Source organism: Camponotus floridanus, unplaced genomic scaffold, assembly GCF_003227725.1.
Source record: "Camponotus floridanus strain SB8 unplaced genomic scaffold, Cflo_v7.5 scaffold37, whole genome shotgun sequence".
Taxonomy (NCBI): domain Eukaryota; kingdom Metazoa; phylum Arthropoda; class Insecta; order Hymenoptera; family Formicidae; genus Camponotus; species Camponotus floridanus.
Window position 1 is genome coordinate 380,765 of NW_020229514.1, and position 27,174 is coordinate 407,938.

At 43.1% G+C, this 27,174-nt stretch overlaps 1 protein-coding gene across 3 annotated transcripts in view; it reads right to left on the minus strand.

Annotated features, from left to right (window-relative positions):
* Window positions 1-27,174, minus strand: part of LOC105258775 — a 150,142-nt gene that overhangs the window by 97,726 nt on the left and 25,242 nt on the right. The window contains exons 3-4 of one of the 3 annotated variants that reach the window (XM_025411064.1): window positions 19,799-19,939; window positions 3,009-3,226 (exon numbers count right to left, since the gene is read on the minus strand). In XM_025411064.1, coding sequence (XP_025266849.1) covers window positions 3,009-3,226; window positions 19,799-19,920 — 340 coding nt within the window. In that variant the 5' untranslated portion in view covers window positions 19,921-19,939. Of the gene's footprint in view, window positions 1-2,813; window positions 2,833-3,008; window positions 3,227-19,798; window positions 19,940-27,174 lie in introns of those variants that run through there. The other 2 variants (XM_025411065.1, XM_020029843.2) reach the window with 2 other exon arrangements.

Sequence of the window (27,174 nt, forward strand, 5' to 3'; positions counted from 1 at the left end):
GAACGCCGAGTCAAGATCGCGCGTAGTACCTCTCGCACTCGTGTATTTCTCGTTACGTGGCACAATTTTTTCCCTTTGCCGCTGCGCGTTCCTATTATTGCCCTTTTTAGTCGAAATTGAATAATTGAAAGATAATAAATATGATAGCGCGGAATAATGTTTGAAAGAAATTCCCCGCGCTGTTATTTAAATGAAGATTATCGCGTAATAGTATGCATCTGGTACATGCGGGAAGAGCATTTAGCCGTTTCGTGATAAATTACAGTGTAATTACAGGTAGGGGAAAAATGACGCGTTTTAATTTCAGGCTGACGTACAACATGAAATTGAAAAATCTACTCTATCGAACGAGAGTAAACATTTTGAAATATGTATTCCACAAACACAGTCTTATGCCGCGATACTTGTAAAATTTGTCCGACAAACTTGTTTTACAAAATATTACAAAAGAAAATTTGTAACAAGATACGCGAGGGGAGTAATTGAATTTCGAATCGACGAACTACCCCGAAACGTCCCGTCCTAACTAAAGAATATCGCAAATATTTTTCCTTCATATTTATCGCGGGCGTATGGTAAATTCGATTTGGCGGGCATCGCACTCCTCGTCCGATGCCGAAAGAACTCGATCAAGGTCCAGCAGTCGCTTCTCTCTCGGCAAAAGGACCGATATGACGACTCTTGAACGGGTGTCCCCGGAGGAAACGCCGCCGCCGTCGCCGCCGTCGCCGTCGTCGTCGTCGTCGTCGTCGTCGTCGTCGTCGTCGTTGTCGTCGTCGACGATGACGACGAGCAATATCCGGGTCGATGAATCGCGAACGCGCGCGCGCGCGCGGATGCACTTGCGAATTTGTACATTTCGAGTATTGCACAGTCGATACAATGTACGCTAGGAGTCGCATCCAATTAGCTTTGACAAACCTTACGCCGAGTTTATCGTTACAAAGTGATGGTATGCCTGCTTTGTGCACGCCCAAGTTCGGCAGGCAGGTAGTGCGGCGAACGCCGCGACGCCCCGGGGTAGCTGCCGCGTAAAGACGCCCGACGCCCGCCAACCCCCGCGTGTGTGCTCGCGTCCGCGCCCGCGCGCGCGCGCACGCGAATGTGCAACGGCAGGAAGCGCTCGCGGGATGCGATCCGCCCGGCAGCTATTACGAGAACGTTGCATGCGATACGGGAATCGATGCGTTGTATCCAGAGATTCGCTGACGTTAACCCTTTCACTGGGATTTCAATTGGAATTTATCCGTCTGTGCGTTATATCTCATGTGACCTAATGGCATTTCTAATCCTCTCTTGCCCCTCATCTAGATACTTTTTTAAGGAATTTGTAAGGATTTTAATGTGACGATACGTTGTTGAAAAGTTGGAAATATTGTTCCGCATTAAAAGGGGAAATGTGTAATTCTCTTATAGAGATAAAATTAATTGTACGCTCGAGCGAGGAATTAAATTATATTTAATTATCTAAAAACAAGAATGTATTGATTACTCGAATAAATAATCTAGATTGTTATTTCAATTTCCGCTCAGTGGCATGTAAATTATGACCTATCTGGAATTATTCGTGTTCTTTTTTTCACGAGATCCGTTAAACGATCAAAGAAATCTCTCCGATTGACTACAGTACCTAATTATATCCAATGATAAAACACGCGCAATTTTCCGCCTCGACATACCGTCTGTCTCTCTCCCTCTCTCTCTCTCTCTCTTAAGCTCGAGTGACGTATGAATATTATATTTATTATTACGGTCGGCCGCGCGCGTTTGTGTCAAAGTTTGGTCCAGCAGCGGCGACGGTGACGTCCGGGTTTCAGAAAGAGGGCAAAACTGCACTCTAGCAAAGTTGAGAGGCAGGAAGAAGCCGCGCTTCTCTACCTCTCTGTCGGCAAAATGCTCGGCGGGAAGAGGAGAGAGAAGGAGAGGAAGCTATTATAAAGTATAATTGTAATAAGTAAACATCTATTCATGGCAACTAGAACACAAGCGTGCTCGCCCGCGCTCGTCCGCGTCGACTGAAAGATTTAATAACTGGAATTAAGATCGCGGGGCCCTTTTTATAGCGGAGGAAACGAAAGAGAGCAAGGGAAAGAAAGAGGAAGAATGGATCGCGTAGTTAAATTGCAGAGGCTCGTAGCGCGCGAATCGATCCGCGAGAGAGCACGAGCCAGCTTTAACTTTCAAAGATAATTCCCCCCGTTGCTCCTCCCTTCTTTGTAACGCGTTCTTATTTCGTTTTCTTTCTCGCTGTTCCTCGCCTCGTCCGATTCCGCCAACGACGACGAGACGCCAACGACGGTTCCGCTCAAAGGGGCATTAAGCGCCTTTCGCTATCGACGAGCGCATCAAATGAGAGAGATGGCTAGAAATATTTCTTAGCTTAGCCACCCGATCGTTTCTCCCGTCCACCTTTTTCGCACACTTTGGCGCCGCGGCATTTCGAGCGACCGAATAAATCTCTATTTTAAGCCACGAGATTACCCGCGAGCGCCAAAGGCGCTCGGCTCGCTTATTCGTCGATTCTAATCAGCATTCAATATTACACGCTAAATTTCACTCGGACTTCTCTGCGGAGTTCTCCTGCGACCGAGTCATAAAGTCGGATAAGAACGCCTCACTTTCGCTCCATAAAGTCGCGATGAGCGTTACTCATGTAAATCTCGCCCGACTCTAGGTGGTGGTCGAAGCGGCAACAAGGACGAGGACGTGGCGTGCAAGCGTAAGGAGGACCGTCCTCGCACACGGATACGGAAACGCGCAATAACGCGATAAGAATGTTTCCGCTAAAAACTTTGTAAAAGTCCCGTACACACCCAAACAGATCCATAAAGAGTGTTAAAATGCGTCTTTGCAAGCTCGTATACATCTCCGACGTTAATAATCCTCCGAGTTTTATGAATCACCAACTCTCGATTTTAATGTTCCGAGTCTCTAGAATCTGAAAAGGCCATAAATTCGAAAGCCTCCGCTTTTAATTTCGAGCACAGTAATTTCGTGTGTGTACTTACCGCGCTTCGCTGTATCCCACATACGCCCCCGCGTAGCGTGCATACCTCTGGGCATCACACACACATACACCCACGTACAGTCTATGTATGTCCTCCTCATCCACCCCAGGCTTTTGCCCCCGTCGCGTCCTCCGCCGCCTTTCTTCCAGCTCGAGCGAGCCATTGTGCATCGTAGTGAAAAGTTGGCCGGGGACAAAAAAGAAGCCCGCGCGCACCGGCTAAGTTAATGAGAAATAATTGAGTTAAGGCAAGTTATTTTAAGCGGAAAAGTAACCGCGGAAAAGTTGCGCCGAGACCGTGTCCTCGGCGCGGGATGAGTTAAGTTGGCAAACCGAGGAGCGGATTAACTTTAAAGTTACCGCCGCGTGGCCGTCGTCGTCGTCGTCGTCGTCGTCGTCGTCGTCGTCGTCGCGAGTGTGTACACGAGAAGATAACACGGCGGATGTTAATTAATCGGCGCTTTGACGGTCCCCGAGTCACTTTTACGGAGATCGCGCGCATCGCGTCGCGTCGCGTCTCGTCGCTCGGCGTTAACGAACGAGGGCGGCTAATTGCGGTCCATTAATTGATTTATCACATTAGCGCGCAATTTTTAACCAGTCGACCAGACGGCGTCGATTCGCGACGAGACGGCCGGTCGAACGTTAACCCTTGGCAGCGTGTGTGTGCCACGCGATTGTACGGTAAATTAATCTTTTAAAGAGACTGAAAAAGAGATAAAATTGGCCAATTAAATTTATTTGCTACATAATGGAAATTATTTGTATTACATTTTATATAATTTCGCGTTATTTCGGAAAAGAAGAAAATAAATATAAATTACATCTTTCACGCCAGATTACATTATTTTGAATTTAAACGAGATCCAGCGTGTATCTATCTTTATCTTTCTTTCTAAATAAAGACAGACATACATTTAAGTCTTACTTAAAATCAAAATAATGTTGGTGGAATCGGGCTTTAGATTTAAAAAAAAAAACCCGTGAAAACCTTTATTTGCACGAGATGCGAGGAAATTGGTATTGTGTCTAGCCGTTAGTTGCTTGTAACAAACGGATAAGAAGCCAAGTGAATACACAATAGCGGCAATGAGTCGAATGACTAGCGTATAATGCTCCCTAGATTTCTCCTCTCTTACATATGGTAATATATGATAATGAATTATATACAGAAATAATAAGCCTTTCTCTCGTCTTGCTTACAAGATACACACATATAACTGGTGAGCTACTTAAATAATTAAACGGTAAACAATAATTTCCTTCCTTATCCGCGAAATAATTTCCAACATTTAGGATATGTATTTTCAAAGAATATTATACGCTCTTCAATTCTCCTTTTAAATTACGTGAAACATTTATTAGACTAGCGATTTAATCCAAAATTTGACAGGTTCGGATGTATAACAAATGCAAAGTTGGATCCGATGCCTTTTTCGGGTCTTTCTTTCTTATTCATTCTCTTCTATTCCTTAATAACGTTCAAACAATACGTTCTCGATTTCGAACAATCGCTCTCTGTTCCGTACTAGAAGAATAATTATATGAAATGAAATTAAAGTTCTGTAGAATGTAATATCCGAAAAATATGTCATCGCATTACTGACTGGCGCGATAGATTTTCGAATGAATCACGTAAAATACGCGAACACAAATCCCGCGAAATATATCTATTATTATCAAACGATCGATATATAATATATAACGGTTTCCCATTATCGAAGTCATTCGATTCGACGATTTTCGCTCCGCGTTCTCAATCCTAAAATAATGAGTGTATTATTCTCAAGTAACAAATTTAAAACGCGACGCAAGATATATTCGACACGGAATATATTCAGAATATATATGTATATATACTATGTAAAGTATATATTTCGATAAATAACCGTCGCGAATTATCGATTTATCGCGATTGTATTTCAAAGAATAATGTGAACAATTTATTTGCATTCCATTATCTGATCATTCGAGATACAATGACAATTGACCATGACATGTCAACAATCTTGTATGTTATAGATATCTAATTTCTTTTTAAATTTATATAAAGACGTAGAGAGAAAATTGCCAGAAGAAAATGTTTTCAAGGAAACGTTCAGCTTTCTAAAAAAATCGTTTAAAGAGAATCGAATCGACTGGAAATCACAAGATAATAAAATTCTCTATCTAAAAAATTTCATTACACATCCTTTTAGAATTCTCCTCGCTGATGCCTCAATGCCATTCCGGGAGTTCCTTTCGTGTCGACATAATCGGTGTCCGTACACAAATACGTCCAATTATCAGGACGTGTCGTTCATTCGGTGCGCTTTTATGCTAAATCGATCGCCTTCGCGGCCGTTTTGTCGTTTAACGCGTGTATCGGCATTAACCCGCGCGCGCGGTTCTATATTAACCGGCCGCTAATTGGAGCGGACTAATTAATTCATCTATCAGGCTCTACTTTTAAATTTAGCGCGAGGGCGCGTAGGGGTGCGCTGCCGGACCTTAATTAAGTGGAGCTCTTTGCTTTCACTCGATAAAGTTTCGTAATTTCACCATCCAGCCTCTCGTTCCGATTATTGTTTTGCCGGCCAACATTTTAGTATAATCTACTCGCATATAATTTGTCATTATTAATCGCTAATTAATTATTATTGAAAGCGAAGAGAGAGTTCTCCCTTTTCGAGCGACTAATAATATTTTGAATAAAAAAGACATTATATTAAAATATTCTTTTACTATGTCGTGCGGGATCAATGAGACGAAGAATAATCATACAATCACACGAGAATTAAGCGGGCTTGGCATCGTCAGCAAAGACGTCGAAAGATGCGAGCTATCGTTAATCGATTCGCGATTAACGGACGATTAAACGGAATTTAAATGATATTTAGGTGCGATTTTGTAAAAACGTGCTCGCGTCACGCGATATATATACACATAAAACACAATGTCGTCGGCGGCGCGTTGCTTTATTATACCACCATAGTTCGCAATGTGCAATTAAATTCACGTCATTATACTATGCAATAACTCAGCCGTCTACGCGATAAATACCAACATTAATTAAACGCGCTCTCTCTCTCTTCCTGAGAGAAGAAAGGAAACTTCGATTGCGTTTCCGCGCGCGTCAGGTTAAAACAGCGGCAGGATAAATCCGGTGTAATTTTATCCCGCCCACGCGGCCGGACACCATATCTCCGCGCCGTTTTTAATAAACGGCTGATTGCGTAGCGGGCAGAGTCGATGAGCCCCCCCTCTCCCCCCTTCCTTCCTTCCTCTCTAAATCGCCGATATTATCGCTATCGTCCTGCAAACGACTTTTCGAACTCCATTCTCTCGTCGGCGAATTTGGCGGCGCGCGCGGCCTGAGCGCGTTTATAAATAAACCGATGGAAGTCGTTGTTAATTAAATGGGCCGTGCTGTTTATTCGATAAACTTTTGTCGAATCAATCGATTCGTTCCGCGTGCCGGCCGCAACCGCGTGTCCGCCTACCGTTACACACCTCGATGTCGATTAATTCGGCGCTAATTGTTGCGCGGATATCAATTAGCGTTTCGGCGTCACGCTCGACTTGGAAATTTCGCCGCGTCTAAAACTACCCTCTCGCGCAGCGAGGGATAATGCGCATCGATCGACATTGATAGTCGTCGAGTTTGCTCGAATCAACGCCTCGCCTCGTTCGCCGCGCACGTGACGCGACGACGATGTCTGTCTGATCGTCGGAGTTGGATGGGGCACGACGGAGCCGGGTTATAGGAGAGACGTGAATCTCCGTAAACGCCGAGATCTCGTCGCGCGAGTAGATTAAACGCCCATAGATTCTTCGTCGATGGTCGTTTCGCGATGAACAATCTCGGGTGGCGAGCCAAGTATTTTCGCGCCGAGTATCTTTACCGATGGCGCTGGTACTTTGCGGATACTTTGCGATGCGATTTTCGACGAATCGACCCGGAGCCGGATTATACGCTCCGTTGCTCCGTCCCGAGTTTGTATCACTTCCATATTTTTCCGCGGATACGCCGACCGACCGGAATAATTCATCATCGACGATCTTCCGGGAGCTCGAAAAAGAGCTCCGGTCCGCCTTTCATATTTCCGACCGCGTTTGCAACGCGGTGCAGGGCGTCCGGAAGGGACAGGGACGGCGAGGGGGGAGGAGAGAAGAAAGGAGAGAAGGAGGAAGGGGAGCCGCGTAACAAGAAATCACTTAAGACTGGCTATTTTTGTCCGGAGCGCGGGAGGCGAGCTCGAACGGAAACCGACCGACCGGCTCCTCGCCTCCCGATCGTCGATTCGGTTAATCTTTTATCTCGGGTGAGGCGATCTTAAAATCGCGTATGCATTCCGCGCACGCGTCACCTTCTCGCGCGCAGCACGTGGCGCGAATGCATCCGGAGAAGCGTAGCGCATTAATTAATACTCTTACGGCGGCGGTGTATGACTTATACCGCGTCGCGATAAGAAACGGACGCGCGGATAAGCGCGCGGCTTGAGCGGGACGCCGGCGAAACTATCGAATGCGAGACACCCTCGCTGTCGGGTGCATCGACGGGGTAACGATCGCTGAAACCAGCCATTATCCCCCCGCGTACCGTCGACCGTATGTTGCAGATTCGCCAGACCGGCGACTGCATGTTTGCATTATACCATATGCGTTTAAATGCTATCCGCGCGCCTTATACGCGTTTCTCGTTCGCGAAGGCAAATCGATGAGAGAGAGAGGGAGAGAAAATGAAAATGAAAAACGAAAGAGAAAGAGAGAGAGAGAGAGAGAGACACGTACAGGGAAGGATGCGCACATCACTACATGTGATTTCGAACTTTTGTCTACGTGCGCCGCTTACGTGACCGGCCTCGGCGATAAAGACCTCCGGCGTGTTCGAAATGCCGAGAAACTTTTTGCACCCCCGATACTACCGGGGCGCGTTCTCTTTTTTTCCACCGAGCGCGGAAAACGTAAGGAAGGCGAGAAACTTGCATAAATCGTTAAAGCGTAGCCGTTCGATTTTTCCGTTTCTTCCCGCATCGCGCGGGACGCGGGAGCATTCTATCCTTGGTCTCTTTTTCTTCCGTTTTATGCGCATATAGGGTGTCTTGGAATCACCCGTATATTTCGGACTCATCTTTCTCATCGATTTATAACGTACTCGCCGCATAGTATATATTCTCTGAAAACGAAAGAAGAAGCTCGAAATGTCAATAATATTTCAAAAGTCTACCGGCAATGGTTTAATTTTCCAATTTATTACATTCCCAAAGAATGCCACGAAATAATGGGGGAACTCTTCAATATTTAATATATTTCAGAGAGAATTTCTAATTCTACATATATCTAATACATATAGAGTTTTTAATTTGATAAATATTAGTCGAAGAATAACATAGAATAAAATACATTACAGAGGTGTCATACTTTTTTCAAGTTAATAATAATACGCTTTTTACACATGGAGAAAACGTGCGCAAAAGACAACTCGAGATGCCAATAACATTTAAATTAGAAAAGTCAATTGAAACAGTAATTAATTTTGTATTAAATTTTTGTGAAATACTAGAAAAATAATGGAAAATCTTATATTCCGTATTTAATACATTATTCGAGTGTGTGTTCTTTTAATTCAATAAATATTTAATTTAATAAATCTGGAAATTTTTTAGAAATGCATAAGCACTCTTTTGAAATTACACGATGTTTCGACTTGATAGAATCTGGTCCACAGAGAAAACGCGTGCGGTCACTTTTGATACACGCTGTATATATGTATCTACCGCCTTTTTTTGCTCTCTACCTCCTTTTTTCGTTCCACCTCAGAATTCCGACGACGGGTACATTTGTCGTGGGAAAAAGGGTTTGCCGAATGTCTCTGTATTTACCAGGCTCTCTGGGTAAATACACGCGGAAGGGAACGATTTAGCGGAGCTGTCTAAATATCTGCAACGAGGTGCATTCTGCCGCTGATGTATGCCGCGATATCGAGCGCGCCTTATTTAATCGGTAGAGATACTTGCTCGGGTAAATCGTGCCGCGCTACGATTACAAGCGCTCGCTCGGCGAGAAAACCAACGCGCGATTTTATCCAACTTTTAATTCAACTTTCACTCGTCAGTGTATAAGGGTAGATATATACGATGACCCGAATACATATATTACACATACTTAATTAATTAGAGCACACATATAAATAACGTATTAATTTTAACATCTTTCACGAGTCTCTGATTATTTACGGATCAACGAGATTATTTAAATAGAGATACGCTAATTGGCTCGAGCTCGGGATGCTCGGCGTATAATGGAAAAGTTATCTGCATGGCGATGGTGCGTTAAAAAAAAAAAATGACAAGTTACATTGCCACTTGGGCGCGACGCGTCCGAGTACAAAGGGTGATATTCCCGAGAGTTAAGCTCGATGGATTAGCCCGGAGCTGCTTGTGTAGGGTGGGCACGTCGTCTAAATAGAGACAACGGTTTGTGCCGCGTTTCGTGATTCTACGAGCCACTTTAAGCATCTCTTTATTGCGCGACGCAATATCCTATACGTCCATTTTGCCCCGTATATGGGCGCCGCGCGGAGGTCGATTGAAAACGGCCCTCCATCTCGTAACGCTTTTATTTCCTACCCTATCCACCGTCCTCGTTTAGGCGTGCATCTCGTCGAGCCCGCATTTCGTTCACAATTACCCCGAGTCCACACGTTCCATTTGAAAGATTGAAATTTTTCGAAAACTTTCACCCGCAGTCACTCCGCCATCGCCACCGCCTAGTTCTCTCTGCTTGTACGAGCGGAAGTGGATCAATAGCGAGCTATTACCGTCGCGGTAGTGAAAAATGTTTTTTTAAGAGCCTCCCGTAATTTATCTGATCGAGACGTATGATCGGGCTAGAGGAAGAAAGAGAGAGAGAGAGAAAGAGAAAAAAAGTATGACGTACATTCCCTCTGATTCTCGTCAAAATCACTGACTCTGGTTTGACTCCGGACCAGTGACTCTTGTGAAATTAATCTGTTTGAAAAAATTAACTCTCTCGGTGTCTGTATATAGACAAAAAAATTCACAATGCATTTTTCCACACGCTTATGGATATTTCGAGTTTCGAGTTTGTAAATGGAAAATATCGAGGGCGAGATAAAATTGCGAGAAAAAATCTCTCACGCTATTCCTAAATTTCATGTCGCAACTGCAAGTTTCGAAATATCGATCGACAAATATCGATGAAATTTTATCTTGGGATTATTCGTCTTTGTATTAGTGCAAGGAATACAAATCTTTCGCATTCTTTACCTCGGCATGAGATGTAGACCTTCTTTATTTTCATCCCTCAAATCAATTGCTTCTCTCTACATTACTTCCAACTTTAATTGATATTCTGCATCCGATATGCGCAATCTGTTTACAAATACTATTATTTACATCAATAATTAAATGTAGCAGAATTTTAGATATAAAAAAACAACACAAATTATACCGACATCTCCGACTTGTCGTGTGAGCGACTTTCCGTTTATATTTTCGTTACATGTCTTGACTTTCGTGCATTCAATAAAGTTTATATATACATATAATTAAAGCTTTTAGAGAAATAAGATGGTAAAATTTGCACGTTCCAAGATAAATAGAATCGCTTTGAAAGCGTTTAGCTCGTACGCGTGTTTGTCTTGCTTCGAGAGAGCGGCACAGCCGGCATCGTTGTCCCGGATGCAACGTGCGTTTCAGCAATGAACGAAGGAACGCTGCACGTATATTAGATCAGCATTATAATGTATGGAGCTTGACGCATTCTTGAGTATTCCGCGACTGACTTTGATGCGACGGTTATCGCGCCGAATATCGATATCTATACCGTGCCGATATAACTCACTCGAACGTGTAAACTGCCACGCTGACCTTTATTCCTCTCTTCTCTCTTTCTTCTTTCTGTTTCGTCGCAGTATCGTCTCCGCCGTTATAGGACCGATAAATCGATACTCGATAGAAATGTCATGTGTAAGTCGATGCCGGCTTAAAGGCGAACGGGACTTTTGCGCGCTACTTTCCTATTTTCTATGGTAAATTCACGATACGAGGATGTGTCGCGCGCGAGAAAGAGAGGAACGGTACTCTAGGGAAAAGGAGGAAGCGAGAGAGACGTTCGCAAAACGCTCCGCGTTAAAGGCGAAGGGCCAAGAGGAGAGGCCCCCCTTGCATTAAGAATGATAATTTATCTTACGTGTCTTACGTGCGCCCTGATAAAATTTAAATTCTTCCCTGCGTTCTAAACGTTCGGGATGGTTAACTTCTATGCGCTCTGGCGGATGATAAATAGACGACCGCTCGTTCCCTCTTCTTCCTCTTCGTCTATGCTTCCTGCTTCCCCCTCCTTTTCCCTTTCTCTCTCTCTCTCTCTCTCTCTTCATCCTTCACCGCCAATCTTTATGGGAAAAAATCTCGCAATCACTCTTCGCGATTCTTGCGTCCGCGGAAATAAATCCTGCATTTGATTCGACTTGACACGCCGTACAATTCGACTCTAATAATTCCTGAACTTTAATAACTCACGATCTGACCCATTTGCGTGTCTCGCGGCCGTCATTTTAAATTAATTTGTGCACTGGCTTCGTGTCTTCGTGTCAAATGTTGCGCAGGAAAAAATAAGACTATCGTCCGTGGAAAAATATAATTTTAAACGAGTGGCATTAATGTCACATAACTCTGATCAATATTAATATTTCACGGGTCACGGGAATTATACATATATGTATATTCGTTGAAATTTAACGAGAAAATTGAATCGGTCGTCGAGAAGATTATTCTTCTCCGCAAACGCAAGCTTATCTCAATAATATTATTTAATACTATTATAACGATTACGAACAGCAATATTTTATCTCTGCCTCTTGATCGCGAGAATTTTGCGCACAATCAAGTTTCGCGTTTAAAACGAAAAAGGAAAGAGAGAAAAGGCAAAAGTTGCTCGCAGCCTTCGCTCTTCGAATAATTGTGGCGCGATGACAAAGCGAAACGGATCGCGGGACAGCATCGGACGCGGGGGTGGTATAATCGAGCCAGAGTAGCGTGCACACGGAAATTCGGCCCCGTCAATTATCTCGGGGGGGCCCCGCACATCTGCCATCCCGAGTCCATCGTGTCCGTGACCCTCGTGCGAGCTGACCATCGCGTCGCCGGGACAGCTGCCTAATTTTGACGGCCACGCCACGGGAGTGTCGAGGACGCGATACGATGCTCGATATGCGGAAACTCAATTGGCGGTGTCGACCAATTGTGTTCGTAGGTCATATTCGGCGAACCGTCTCGAGAGTGCAAAGTTAATGTCTCCGATTCATAAAATATTTGTATCCTATAAAATGATATAAAATGATGTAATATTCGAGCGTATTAACGAATTATTTAGATTGTGATGAATATATTATATACATATTACATATTTTATTGTAATATTTATATAATATATTCGCGAATAAATTATATGAGAAAATATTCCTTTAATCGACTATTGCTTTAGTTGTTTCCAATTAACAACATAATTTTTTTAGGAATTTGCATTACGATAACTTTATATCGATTTTTTAAAACGTCTATCGTCGCTGAAAAATTTCCTTGAAGCAGATACGCGAAATGAGATAAAAAACGCGAAAAGAGAGAACGTCCCTTTGCTTTCCTCTAGAAAATTGAAAACTCTGGCGTTTTGTGACAAAGTCGGGTCGCTTGTGACGAAAGTTAAACGTGTATAAGACACCGCAGGGTTAAAAGTCGGCGAAATTAAATACCGAAATACTCGTACATCGTCAAACGTCAAACTCTATCTGAATGAACACGATATGGAAGCGAGAGAAAAAACCGGCATAACACGTGTTGCAACATGGTGACATGCAAATATTGGCTGATCGAACAATTGCGCAAGCCATACTAAAATATTTATTGACGCTTACAATTCGCGATATTTGCGTATAAAAAAAACGAGAGCTCTTCTCGCCGCTATATTCTGATATCGACCGATTTTTCAATCTTTCAGCCACTGCAACAAACAAATTTATATTATTCGACACGGCGACTACTTCAACGTGCATTCTATAAATAATTGGTCATTGCCGAGATTTAAAATGTAAAAACAATTATTTAAAAAATGAGACGTCGCCAATTTATCGCGACATGTCGCGATATTTTCAGCCGGCCGAAATAGCGTACAATTATCCTGTCAGAATTAATCCGGATAAAATTACATTTATTTTCTGATATCCGCGCGTACACTGGAAGTAAGGATGATCACATTTCTATCGCGACAAAACTGCACTCGCGTTTTATCCAGCGAACGGATAAAACGTTAGATACGTCCGTATTTGACGCGATTTGGGTCGTCTCTCTTTTTGCGTCCTCCTGTTTCCCGTCCCTCTTTTGATTTAAAAAAGAAGCTGCGTCACCGAGCACGCAATGTCGCACACATAAAAAGGAAATGTTTGGGAAAATCGTTTCGCGAATCGCTGCAGTCGCATTCGCCCTGCTATTTCCTATCGTGAAAAACGAAAACGAAAAATTCGCGATTCGTCCGTCTCGCTCGCATATATTTTTTCACAACGCACAATACTGCTTTTCCTGAAAAAATATTGTTATCGAGAACATAGTTTCGAAAAACTTTTAGTCTATGTTCGTGAAAAAAAGGCGACCGATGGCCTCTCCCTTTCGCTCTTGCCCTCTTTCGGGCACTCGTAATTCGCACCGGAAACACGCGTCATTTTTTTTCCACGTGACAATATACGCATCGACTGTCGATACCCGTTTCTCTCTTTTGCAATTATTGTTTATAAAAAAATCTCATCGCTCAACAATGCGATGTTAACAAAACGAGCGAGCTCTTTTTGTAGAAAATATCTCTCTGCATCGCGTATAAACTCTCGAACGCGCAGGGTATTACATTTGACAAACACAAATTAAAAAAAAATAGAATGGGTTCCCTCCCTCCCTATCTTGTCGAAAAATTTGTCATTAAAATTACGCAATGGACAGTTTTTGACGGTCCGCATGGATTTGTATAAAATACATACATTATAATCCTCTTACGTTTAATTATCTTTTTACATAACTTATTTTTTTTCGACGTCTCCCGCTGTCACGCGGTGATCATCGAGTAGAGGATTTTACATCGATGGTACAATGGCACGGATAAATTCCGACAAAAATTACCCCGAGCGAACGAAAGGACAGAGGCATGTATGTCGGATAACCCGAGAGCTTTTCGGCGAATGTTTGCGAAAACAAACTCCCTATCGCCGGCAAAGTTTCGGAGCGAGGAGGACGCGAACGAAGGGATGAATTAACCGCAACGTGAACAAGGTTGCGCCCGATTCCTTACGCATGGCGCAATAACATTCGCTCGAACTGTTCGTTACCGGTAAATTATGTTAACCGCCTTCTTACATTGCCTCTCCGTCTGTATATCGCGCTCAGCCGGCTACGCTGCGAAAACTTTCCGGAAATATTCATTTGCTTGAAGAAAAAGCAATCGCGAGCGAGACTCTGTTGGCCCGCCAACTTTTGTAACACAAATACAAGAGTATAGAGAAAACGCATCGAAGAAAGAAACATGTTTCCGCACGACTTACAACTCGCACCTGATTTACCTGATATCTTTTTTCCGCAAATATATCTCGTATCTGTTTTCGCATCTTTTTCCATTAAAATGACTGACAGATGTCGAAATGGAGATATTTACGCACTTTGCGTAAAATGTTGCATACACGTATAACGTAGCTTATATTTGTTCGCAAATACTTGTGACGCCCGTGCGAAATGCAATTTCCATACTTTGTGCTTTTAAAATTCCTAGGTGCGATCCGCGTGCTAAGTGAAAAGTAATACCTCGAAGTTTTCTAATTTCCGATTACGCTGTAAGACACACAATGTCGCGTCCAACTGTTGAAAAGAATAAGAATGACATTGGAAAAATAAAAACGAGAGAAATTGATTAAAATAATTACATAATGTAGTCTTTTTGTGTTTGGAGCATTTCGGAGCAAGCTACAAGTAAATATTGTGCACACCGATAGTATATAACAATTTAAATTGAAAATTGCCACATTTCACATCAAATTCTATATTTTTGAAACAAGAAAAAAAAACAATGTATATGTATATTAACAAAAATTTGGAAAACTGCAAACGTAACGCGCATGGCGAATGATCAGTGTCTGAAAATTCGGACGAGAAAAGCGGAGTCTCTCGCGGTCGTCCTTCTTCTCGTCGTCAACGTTGACGTCGACCTGGTCTCTCGTCGGGACCGTGGCGGAACTTTATGCAAATCATCGGCGGAAGTATATCAGCATCAACGGCACCCCCGTCGCGTCCACGCCGCGTCGTCGTTTTACTTTTGCGTTTCACGCTTTTACGGACTTTTCCCTGAGATGACCCACTTTGCGTTCTCTCGGCGATGGAAAACTACGCCCTACAACGATGACGACGACGACGACAACGACGACGACGTCGGCGCCGCCAGACTCCCCTCGTTTTATTTTATCTTTGTCTTGCTTCTTCCCTTCCTCCTTCCCTCCCCTTTCCCCCTCGACGTCGTTTCCCGTCCGACGTCTTCCACTGTCGCCCCCTTTTTCGTCTACTTTTGTTAACGTCCTTTGTCCGAACGTCGTTACAACGTAAAAAAGGGGAAAAAAGCGCGCGCGCGCGACGACGGGACGGGACGAATCCGAGGAAAAGAAGGGAACCGGGGACCGCTTGGAAGTTTCGCTTTGCTCGTTAGCGCAGAATAAGATTTCGTCGTCGATGAACAAAGTAGACACGAGTCCAAAGTAATTACGTTTGAGACGCCGCGCCGCGTACTTTACGAGAGGAAATCCGTCTTCGCGTGTGCCACGTCGCCCCCGGTCAAAGAGGCGAGGGAGGGGTGGTCCCGGGGCCATTTAAGGCCCGGACGGTAATTGCACCGTCCCTGTGAAAACGGTGCGAGAAACAATGCGGAATTCACACATCGCGAAATTGGCTGGCGGCCTCATTATCCCGTGTACACTAGGCGAAGGCACGGCAACGGTAACGATTGATGTCGAAAGGGTGAGAGGAAGGAGGATTCGGGGAGGACACGGCCATCGGGAGGATTAATAAATCACTGCTTAACCCTAGCGCGGAATGGTAGTTACGGAGGTTAAGCTGACCGGATTTTTTAATTACTAAAGCCGGAAGACCGATGTACTTTAGGGCCGTGTATCTTGGAGTAATCCATCGTAAAAAGCGAAAAGAGAAACGAAGCGATAAAATTCAACAAACACAAATACACGTACATAATATAATGTACTTTTTTGTTTCAATTTCATCGCGTACATACTTTCCCATATTTTTAGTTATTTAAATGTCTTTTTTTATCTAATATTTAAAATTTGTAACGTTATAGATGCCATTTTGCCCGTAAATACCAATATGACGCAATAATAGAATTTACAATTATAATTATAAATGTCAATGTATTATTAAAAATATCGGTATTGAATATTGCACGCGTATATCTGTATTAAAGAGAGATTCATAAATCATTTAGCTCGCGCAGCAGCATTCAGCGAAAATGCGACACAACATGATTTCGAATGAAAAATAACATTGATCGCATTGATATATATGATAAGATAATGTAGCTAAAATTAGCCATAATAATAACAATTATATGCGCGCGTGTATCAATCCGGTCGTTAATAAATATAAAAATTAATATATTTTAACATTGCGGAAGAGTCATAAATCATCGAATGAGTCATAATAACGTTTTTATTCAACGATGCGCAACATGACACGAGTGGCGAGCGCGTAAAGTTGAATACGTGTGTGTATAAAAGTTAACTTTTTAAATTAAAATATTTAATATTACGCGTCGTAAGATTCATGAATCATTTAATGCGACTGCAGTGCGCAAAAATGTGACGCGAGACAAAAAAATATAATAATACCGGCCACACGTTTCTGTACACGATGATGTAGCGTGCGAGAGAGAATTTATTCGCGCGATAATTGCGATTATATTATGTCCGCCCGCGTATTACGTTTATCGTAATCATGTTGATGGAAAAAATTTCCGATATTGATAATTATACGCGATATATCTGTCGCGCGCATTGTCTGAAATGTTATTTATTTTGTTACGCGTTTATGGGGCGGGACATCAAATTTAATATGAAAGCGTCCCGCGCGCGTTCCTATGTATAATAAAACAATGTTGCGGCTTTCGATATCACGGCACGAATTATTTTGAGCCCGCGCGTTTCATGGCGTTTCATTTGACGTAGATTAATATTTTCGGCGGAAAAATTTGTCTCGCGCAAATTTAATTTCAGAGACAAGAGTGTACATATTTTATATTAATCGACACAATTTCCTCTTTCAATCAAAACTCTGACGTATAAATATACTATGCATGAATAAAAAATATAACGTATAAATTATCAAAACTGCAAAATCTTTCTTAAAATAAATTGTTTTCAATATACAGAATGGCCATTTTGAATGACTGATATTTTCCGGAAACGGAGGTTTCTCTCTCGAAAAGTATTTCGTACAAAAATTTTGAGAAAAATTAATGTCATTTAAAATGTATCACCTTCTGTAAAACACGCGCCGAGAAGGAATTATAATAATTAAATATTATATAACAATTTAATATTTTAATAATGGAAAACGCGGAGGGACCGTAATATAACGTCTCGTAATAAAATGAGCATCAGAGTTTATAAACTTCATTTGCTTCATTTGAGAAATATAACGCATTTATGGTGACAAAATCGTAACGCCGGCTTCACGTTGAACATTGAATATTATTCTCCAAATTAATTTCGTTGTAGAACCAACGCCAATACAAGGACGAATGACGATGCCACGAGTACACCATACATACGAGATGACGCGCATACGTAAATAGTGACGATGATACCGACCAGATGATACGATCGAACTCTGTCCGTAAGATCGTAAATCTCGATGGTATCGCGCAGTCTTGGTAATTCGGAGCAATGCGACAGGGACATGAAACGCTAACGGCGCTAAAGCAACAACAATGGTCCGTCGATCTGCCTGTCATCGTGTATTAATAATTCGCTTTAAGTAACTTTACACATTCTGGCGCCCTACATTCGCGATATAGTCGTACGTTCCGTACGGCTGAAAAACAAGACGTCTACAAATTTCACGAGGGAGATAAGCCCGCCTTTAGACCACCGCACATAGCACAGGTAGGGTGAGAGAGCCTCGCGCGCGTTTTTTTGCATTATTAATAACATCCACTCGGTCCACGAGGGACCACGAGGGCGGTGAACAATTTGCGGACAGAAATCAGAAGGTTCGCCTCAGCCGACGTGCGATTCCGCATGAAAGACGGGGAGACCCGTATAGTACGGGGGATCGATCATCATTTTTTGTTCCGAAGTCAAACCTGATCTTTCACACGCGCGCCACGTCGAACGGCAGACGTAAAAAGGAAGCGTGTTACAGCCCTTTAACGTTGGCGAGCTTGGGGGAGAAGAGGCGGGAACGAAAGGGGGATGGGGCGACACCCCCGTCGCATTTTTACATGCCCCGGTAGCGCACGCCCGGGATCGTTTTATAACCTTCCACGTCCACCTCACGCTCGCGAACGTCTGTTTTACGCCCGTTTTATGCCCGCGCAAGCATCTGCAACATTCCTCGAGCGTTTATTTACGAGACACCGGGTACACGGGCGTCCCCGGGTCGAGGGTGGGTAAATTGAATACACGATGGGCCGAAAATGTCGCCCCTCTTTGCCCACCTGAAATCCAGACCCGCGCGTCTCAAAAATTCGGCCCGTCGACCGTAAATTCCGCGCGTCGCGCGCACGCTTGTCTCGCCGCCTTTCTTAATGCAAGATTTAACAAGATTTACCTGCATTTATGCGCATTTGTATGACGCGAGATAGAATAGTTAGTATGCGTTGGAGCGCATCGAAAATTATTTTAATGCGTTTTGGGCAATCGTTTTCCGCGAAATTGCGCGCTTCAAAAAGTTAACATGTTTCAGTGTACATTTAAACGATTAAACGTATTTTAAGATATTGTTGTTGCGTTTTCCTCCCTACAAAAATATTACAAATATTTAACGCAACATTTTGTTTGATTTATCCCGATAACATGACGAATTTTACCGGATTGGGAATTTTATAAAATTTTATTTATACTTGTACGCTTTCTTCGTCTTTAAAAATTGAGAGCTGGAACGGGCATTCTAGAGAAATATTTTTCGTATGCATCGAATTCGTCGATAGCATGAACTGTCTAACGCATTCCCGGCGAATATGCCAGCAATCGACACTAGAGATATAGATTACAAACAAAAAAAAAGCACACAGAGAGAGGGAGAGAGCAAAATGTATAACATGCGGATATATCGACTTTCCGCAATCTCTACCAACCATTTTTCTACGAAACGTATTTCGAGAACCGATGAAACGTGACGGACGTACCGACTACCGCGTTTGCGACTGGTATCGCAACAGATTTTTATAGCGGCTGCATCGGCGTGTCGCCGGCAATCCGCGCCTCGTCATTATCATCGCGTTGTTTATAATTAAATGCGGTGTGAACATAATTAAACGATTTAAATATTCACGCGCGCAATTACGATTCGCCAGCCAACGCTGTCGCCCATAAAGCGCGAATATAATCGAGGCTCGTTAATATTTTAGATTCACTGGTTTCATATAAAATTTAACGCCGCTCCACCTCTCGGGTATTAGATATCGACGCCGATTTCTAAGCGTGAAAAAAAAGGAACAAAGGGAGATGCACGTATGTGTATATGCGTGACTCACCGAGGCAGCAGACGTTTACTCTGGAATGCGACGAAACAGGGATCTCTGCTCCTCGACATCTTGAAGGACGAGCGTCTCTCCCTTTCGCATCTCTCGCTATCCTCGTGAGCGCGCATCGACATCTCCGTGGCAAATCCGACACTGAAATATTTCAAATAGCGTTAGCTTGTTATTAGCATTATTTATCACCCGAATAGATGCGATACGCCGAGCGCGTATTTATAAATCAAATGTCCGCGCGGAAGCGCAACACTCTGCGCCAGACATTGGAGCGGATTTATCGGCGATACCGACCTGAAATTCGATTGTTTCCTATCTTCTCGTCTCGATTCGTCTCGCGCGCGTGTATTCGTTATAGAGAAATGCGAGTAAAATATTCAAATTATTTCGCCCGTTGATAATTCGACCGGGCTTAAGCTCCGTCGCTCCTCCTCCCCTTCTTCCCGATTTCCGCATCGAAATTCGGGTAATTTCCGACACTACCCTAGAGTCCCAACCCGATAATCCTGAAAGGCAGTCTGGATTTTCGTAATGCGACCGACAGCACAAACGCAAACTCCGGAACGCGAGCTGATGCCTGGCAGTTCCGCGTCTTTTACTTATTTAACAAGACTACGACGAGAACGGAAGTTATACAGAGAGCGAAGGAGGATGAGAGAAAAAAAAGAGAGAGAGAGAGAGAGAGAGAGACAGCAAAAGGGAAACGGAAGAAATATTAGTGTCATCTTGACACGAATAAATTTCAAACTCTCGGTAGTTTGTATATCGATGAGAGATACTAGAAGCACGACCAAAGTTTTAATAAATGTTGTCATTAACGTCGGCGCGAACTCTTTATCGTAACGATTAATTAACGATGCAACGTTTCTGCCTCCCTTCTCTCTCCTGTCGTCCATTCACGTATAATTCGAAATAGCGATACATATTTTCAATTATGCTAAATTACGAGCGCGTCGACGCGTTCTGGTCCGCTCGCCCTGCGGCTCGTGCAATTTTGACAGAAGCGGAAACGGATTATCGCCAACGACGAACTTTCGCGCGACCAACGCGCGTATGACACGGGTATTTCGATTCGCCGAGGGCACGAGAGAGGAAGGAAGGACGGAATCAAATAACGCGCGTGTTACGTAAAGCCGCGTACACGCGTCGAATTTCACGCGCGAACTCGCCCGCTGTGTTTGTGCGTCGAATCAGCCCCCAAAAACATTTCGCAATATCGCTTCGACAAACTTTATGCACGTCAGCGGATTAAGCGCGCCGAATCGCGAGTCAATCGCCAGCGATATAACTGTAATACATCAAAGCGATTTGTCCGACGAAACTCGCGGTTTGTCGGCGGTATAGTTTCCTAGAAAACGATAAATTAGTTCTGGCGCAAATTTGCCAGGAATAATAATCGTCGATAATAGCGAATAATAATCGACCCTGCGAATCATCAAACGAATAAACTTTGCAATAACATTCTATACATATTAATATATCGTTACTCTAATGTATTTGATGTTTAATATTTATTATAAATAGATTTCTGTCTTGGATTTATCACGAATTTTATCAGTCGTTTAAAATGAAAATTTATAGCATACGAAATAAAAAACATGTTTTTCCAAGATCATTTTTAAAGGGAAGAATAAATTACATACACGTAGAAATGATTTTCAATCTTTTTTTCAAGCATCTCATCATATTCCTTGTAATTTTCTATTAATATGAATAAAAAATTCAAAGGGATACGAGCATGAGAAACTGAAAATAATTGTCACGTGTATAAAAGTCGAATCGAAAGCGATTTTCATGAAAATGAGAGAATTATAAATCTTGACGGGACGCGTCGCAAGGATCGTAATGCAGATTGACAAACTTGAAGGCTTTCGGTATCGCGCTTGTCGATGCGCAAAAGTCGCGGTACGTACACACGTATCGCAGGATTCCCGGTCCTCGCGCGAGCGAGGGTTAACATGGCGGAAAATGTTAGACAACCGCAGCGCGGTTAGACCGCGCAATGTTGCAACGATCTGTCTTCCACGATCCATCAGAACGGGCAGGGCAATGGCGAATAGGCGAATCCGTGCTCCGTTTAACCGACGCAACAACGACGTTACTTTCGTCGCCACGCGACGGATAATGTACGGCGGCTATTACACGTACGCGACGTAGCTGTGTAACTCGCGGCGGATTTTGGAGCCGCGCGTTTGTTTCGAAAGTAAATCAAATTTCGGTAGCACAATACTCTCCGTCCCACCGTCGTTTATAACGCTAAATGCGGCCATCTGATGCCGCGATTTATTTGCCTGATATGAAGATCGGGCATTCGATGTCGACCGCCGGCCGAGAGTGATATCGCCGCATTTAACTTTAAATGCGGGATGTGGACGCGAACTAATGAATTTAATTCCTTCCGGTCCTGCGAATCCGATTAATGTTGCATGCGTTATATCTGGCGTATGCCCGATTTAGCCGGCTACAAAAACGATCAAAAATACCCCACGCGTATCACATACACGCGTGCAACGTTATCTCTCCTCCCGTTAATATTATATTCGATGCATATAAATGCGACTCTTCCATTTGTCTCGTAATTACGTCTTTATAAACTGTTGATTTATTTTTCCAATATTTTTTTACGTATCTTTATCCTTTTTTCGCCAAACGGTCCGTTGATTCCACTATTAACTAACCAAAGTCCGGTATTGAATACAGATCGATTCGATTCATCCGCTTTAACAAAGTTTCGGGGCGATTTACGCGGTTTTCAAAACGAACGGGCCGTTTATGACACGCATAATGATCGATTTCCTCCATTTGCCGGAACAAAAGATCAAAATTCGGCAGTCGACGGTGATAAAAGTGATTCGAACGAAGGGAAATGTATATTACAACGAATCAAGCACCCTATTTATTACGCAACCGAACCGACTATGATGCCGAAATAAAACGCCGGCCGGCCGGCTACAAAAACGCGGAAATTATTACGTCGTTCGTCCGTACAGAATGGACGCTGCACGCTCGCTCGCATATTTCTGTTTTGCGTACCTTCCTAGGGTGTTTTATCGTAATAAAGTTTACGCATCGCGTCGAGATGGAAAGCGATGTCGAGCTACGTATTATGGAAACTCGCGCGAACATTCCGATTCTCTTTCTCTTCCCTTAATAAGAAAAATTGTCGCGAATGAGAGAAAAATTTGCTCGATATTATCGCGCCGCGTGACGTCTAGACACAAATCCTAAATATAATAGATAAATTCACGAATCTATAAATTATTGTGCTCGATTTACATACAAGTCATTTTACGTATATGTGTGTAGACCTATAAACCTATCGTAAATTATCGAGTCCACGCAAACTTCATTCGTTAATAGTTTGACAAACTACGCGCGAATCTATACGTTGTTAAAGCCACAGATTGCTTTATGAATACATGGACAAAATTATGGATCTTATATTTGCAATCAGATATATATATATGTATATAAAAGTATATAAAAATTAAATTCTAACGATAATATTTTCAGAGACAAATTAATATTCAAATGGTCGAAATATGTATATTGTAGGATAATTTGACATGCAACGTTGCGCGTTTATATTCGTCCAAGTGACACTCGACCAATTGCATTTAATTTGTGAAAATCAGAAATATCCATTTCTCGTTTCTATGAAACTATCTTTATCGAAGCTTTGCTTAAAACGAATATCGATTGTTTTAATTAATTGGAATGTATCGGAACGTACAACTTTTGCCTGCGCGAAAAGTTGTTGCCCGCTGCAGCAATATTTAACTTAAACTTGCATGGACTACATTCGACCGACACTCGTCGAGGCATTGTTCGAATTTCTGCGAGTACAAAAACTTGTAATGCAAGTAACTTCTCGCACAAGTCTCGGCGCTAGTTATTCTTCTGTGTTTTATCAAAGCTGAGATTGGAAAGTTGTAAGGGGGAAAAAAATAAAAACGCCCGGCCGTACTTGATAAGAATCTGAAACAGTTTTCGTGTAACGTACATCACGATGGAACGAGCAATAACAATGACGTAGAAATTCTTGAAGGAGCATGTAATACCGTGTATGTAATACCGCTCGTTACGAAATAACTCCTTTCGTACAACTGTTTTATAAGCCGGAAGCTTTTATACAATTTACGTTAGAATTATATCGACGAGAAAAATGAGGACGAGTTTATTTCGAGAGAATCGTTATAAGAAATATAATTTCCGATATATTTAAATTTTTATTTAATTTTAATGCAATGTAATGCAATTTAATTCGAATGTTTTAATATCACCGAAAATTTTGTTCCATCAACACTGGAATGGCATTACTGATATCGTATGTATTTCGCGATTTTATCGATTCGGCCGTTAATGGTATTCAATTCGCCGCGAGTGATGGCGAGTTACACAATGACGTGGTAAAACGTGATCAACGTGATGAAATCGAAAGATTGTGACGTATGTATAACATGTATTAAGATGCGCGGCCAAAAAAAGCGCACGCTCGATATTTCACGTCTCGGCGACATTATAAACGCCGTCGACGAAACGAAGAGAGTAGATAAATTGGGGAAAAAGATTTCTCGTCGCGGCCAGGGATAGAAAATCGACCGCTGTCTTAAATATTTTCATCCTCGTAAAACACGATACGCCACCGCAGCGTGATCGATAGCTTTAGCCGAAAACGACGAGAGGAGGACTATACATCTTACTCGGTAACGACGTATCCGATACTTTTCCCGGTCGTCGGATTAAAAAGCTCCACGGTGCACTTGGCGCATATTTCAATCGGGGCGCAACAACGTCAAAACTTGGCGTAAGCTGAGAGAGCGAGCGAGTCGAGCCGATGCCTTTTTTCCTTAACCCCTTCACGAGCCTTCAGCGATGTCGGGAAGCGAAATCTCCATGATAAAAGCGGAATAATGCTCTTTAAAAAAAAAAAAAAAAAAAAACTTTGGGATAAGCCGCGCAAATTATCGGCCGAGACGGCGGCTATTCATCACCATACGGAGTTTATGAGCTTTTAATTAGTATAATTTCCGTACGTTGATTCATCAAGCGAAATATGATAGATCTTTCCGCGTAATTGATTTTCAAAAATGAACAAAGGAACATAATGTTTATCACGTATTAAACGTGTTTGCTGTAAAGTTGGAAAAGAATCAAACGTCGTAATTTCCGCATCGTTTACGTATTATTTACTCAAACAACCAATCTGAACAGTTCCCATCCTTCTCCCGTTAAATTGCAGGAATCCGATACACGATGAGTTTTTCGAAAGCGCAGCTGGTACCGAAACGGCTAAAGCGTGAATACGTGATCGGCGTAGCCGCAATCCGTGCGCGTCCCGTTCGGAAAACGAGAGGAACGATTACGCCGTGAATTTTAAACGACGTAAGAGCCGTTAACGTAATTGCTTTATCGCGACGGTAATTCAGCCACGTTAATGCATTTACGTCGCTATCGCGAGGGAAAAGTGCCGGGACGTGCGTCGCGACGTTATCCGTCGCAAAGCGGGTTGGATCTAAGAAAAATATAGCGGTATCCGGAAAAAGCTCACACGTACGCACACACGCGCACCCACGCGTGGTATATCTCCGGATCACGAGAGAGAGAGAGAGAGAGAGAGAGAGAGAGAGAGAGAGAGAAAGAGAGGGAGATCGAATTCGCGGAACGGCTCTCTGGAGAGAAGAGTGCGGAAAACGCGAGGATACATGCGATGCATATAAGGTGTCTCGAAACGATTGCGATATCGATGACGAATTTTTCTTGCCACAGTTTCGGGGGAGAATTTTTTTCTCGGGAGAAAAAAAAAAGATAAATTTTGAATTACAGATCGCGTTATCGTCTCTTACATTCAATGTTAAGCATAAGTGAAACGCAGGGTCGAATTTTTGCCTCTAGACGAGAGGAAACGTTCCGATATATCGACGTACCCCCCGTACAGAGGACGAAACGTCGATTTAACGTGGCGGTATAAAAAATCGCTCTGTAGCCTGTCATCGTGCTGTGACGTGCTTCGATCTGGCCGAGTATCCTCGATTTCAGGGAGAGAGATTTATTATGTCCCGTTTTATATATATATATATATATATATATATATATATATATATATAATACATTACGCGCGAGGTCGCGAGAGGAGTGGGCGAGAGGGACACGAATAAATGCATACGCTCGCTCGCTCGCAAAGATGGATACACACGCGGCTGTATGTACATGGAAATAATTAATAATGCATTCGATGGTGCGCAGAGAGCGGCGATGCCAACGTTACATAAGTAACGTCGCATGCTACGCTCGAGAGAGAGCAAAGCGATTACAGGTCGTTCCGTTTTTCAATGACGATCAAATCGGCCGCACATGCGATATTATAATACTTCTTAGTTCCAACATGCGACGTCGTCGTCCATTACGGCCGCCGCCGCCGCCGCCGTCGTCTCGGATTTGTTATTAATTATTCGCTTAATCACGCCCTAATTTGCTCGTGTCCGAGCGGCTACCGTCGCACGGGACACTGGCGGAATAATCACAATTTATTGATGAGAACCATAGTGCGGTGGATCGTAAGTCGGTCGACGTAAAGGGAGACAATTTCGCATAAGCGTGGTTTCGAGTCTCGAGTAGCACCTCGTATGCGTTATTCATTATGCATCCTTCTCGCACACTCGTCGGAGACTCGCGTCCGTAGATTAAATTGGCGATTAATTTTTCAGAGACAATAATAATCGATTAACAATATCGGATAATTTTGTTTTCGCGGATAAATATTCGTCGCGGTGAGAACTGAAAGCGCGAAAACAGACTGAGATATTTAAAACTGGGTGCCGGGTTACCTCGCGTTTGAATATATTATATAAAGTCGTTGCGGATCCCGACAGCGACATTTTTGAAATCGATAATGTAAATTACGCGACGCCTGTTAAGATACAGGCTTAAACGATACGACGCAAACTCGAGAAAGGAATGGGAAACGAGGGATGGCGAGACGGCGAAAAATAACCGCGGAAACCCTCGTCAACGAAGAGTCGAGGAAATATCGGGTCGGATCGTGAATGAATGCAGAAGAAGGAGAAGAGGAGATCGAGGATCGAGGAGGTGTGCCGGCAGGATTCGAGTCGGAGGTGCGATTGAAATTAAACCTCGATAAATCGAGCGCGAGGGAGAAGGAACGGCGGCGGGTTATCCGCCGCCGCGACGCGGTCGCTCCGGAAACGAAAGAAGGAGAGAAAGAGAGACGTTAAGGGAAAGATATGATCGTTTAGGGGGATCGCACGCAGAAGGGTGAATAAAAAAAAAAGAGCGCCGGAGCGGATCACCGCGATTTTCCTTCTTTGCCTCACCCGCCGTCAAACTTGGCCCGAATCGGCTACAGGACTATTCCC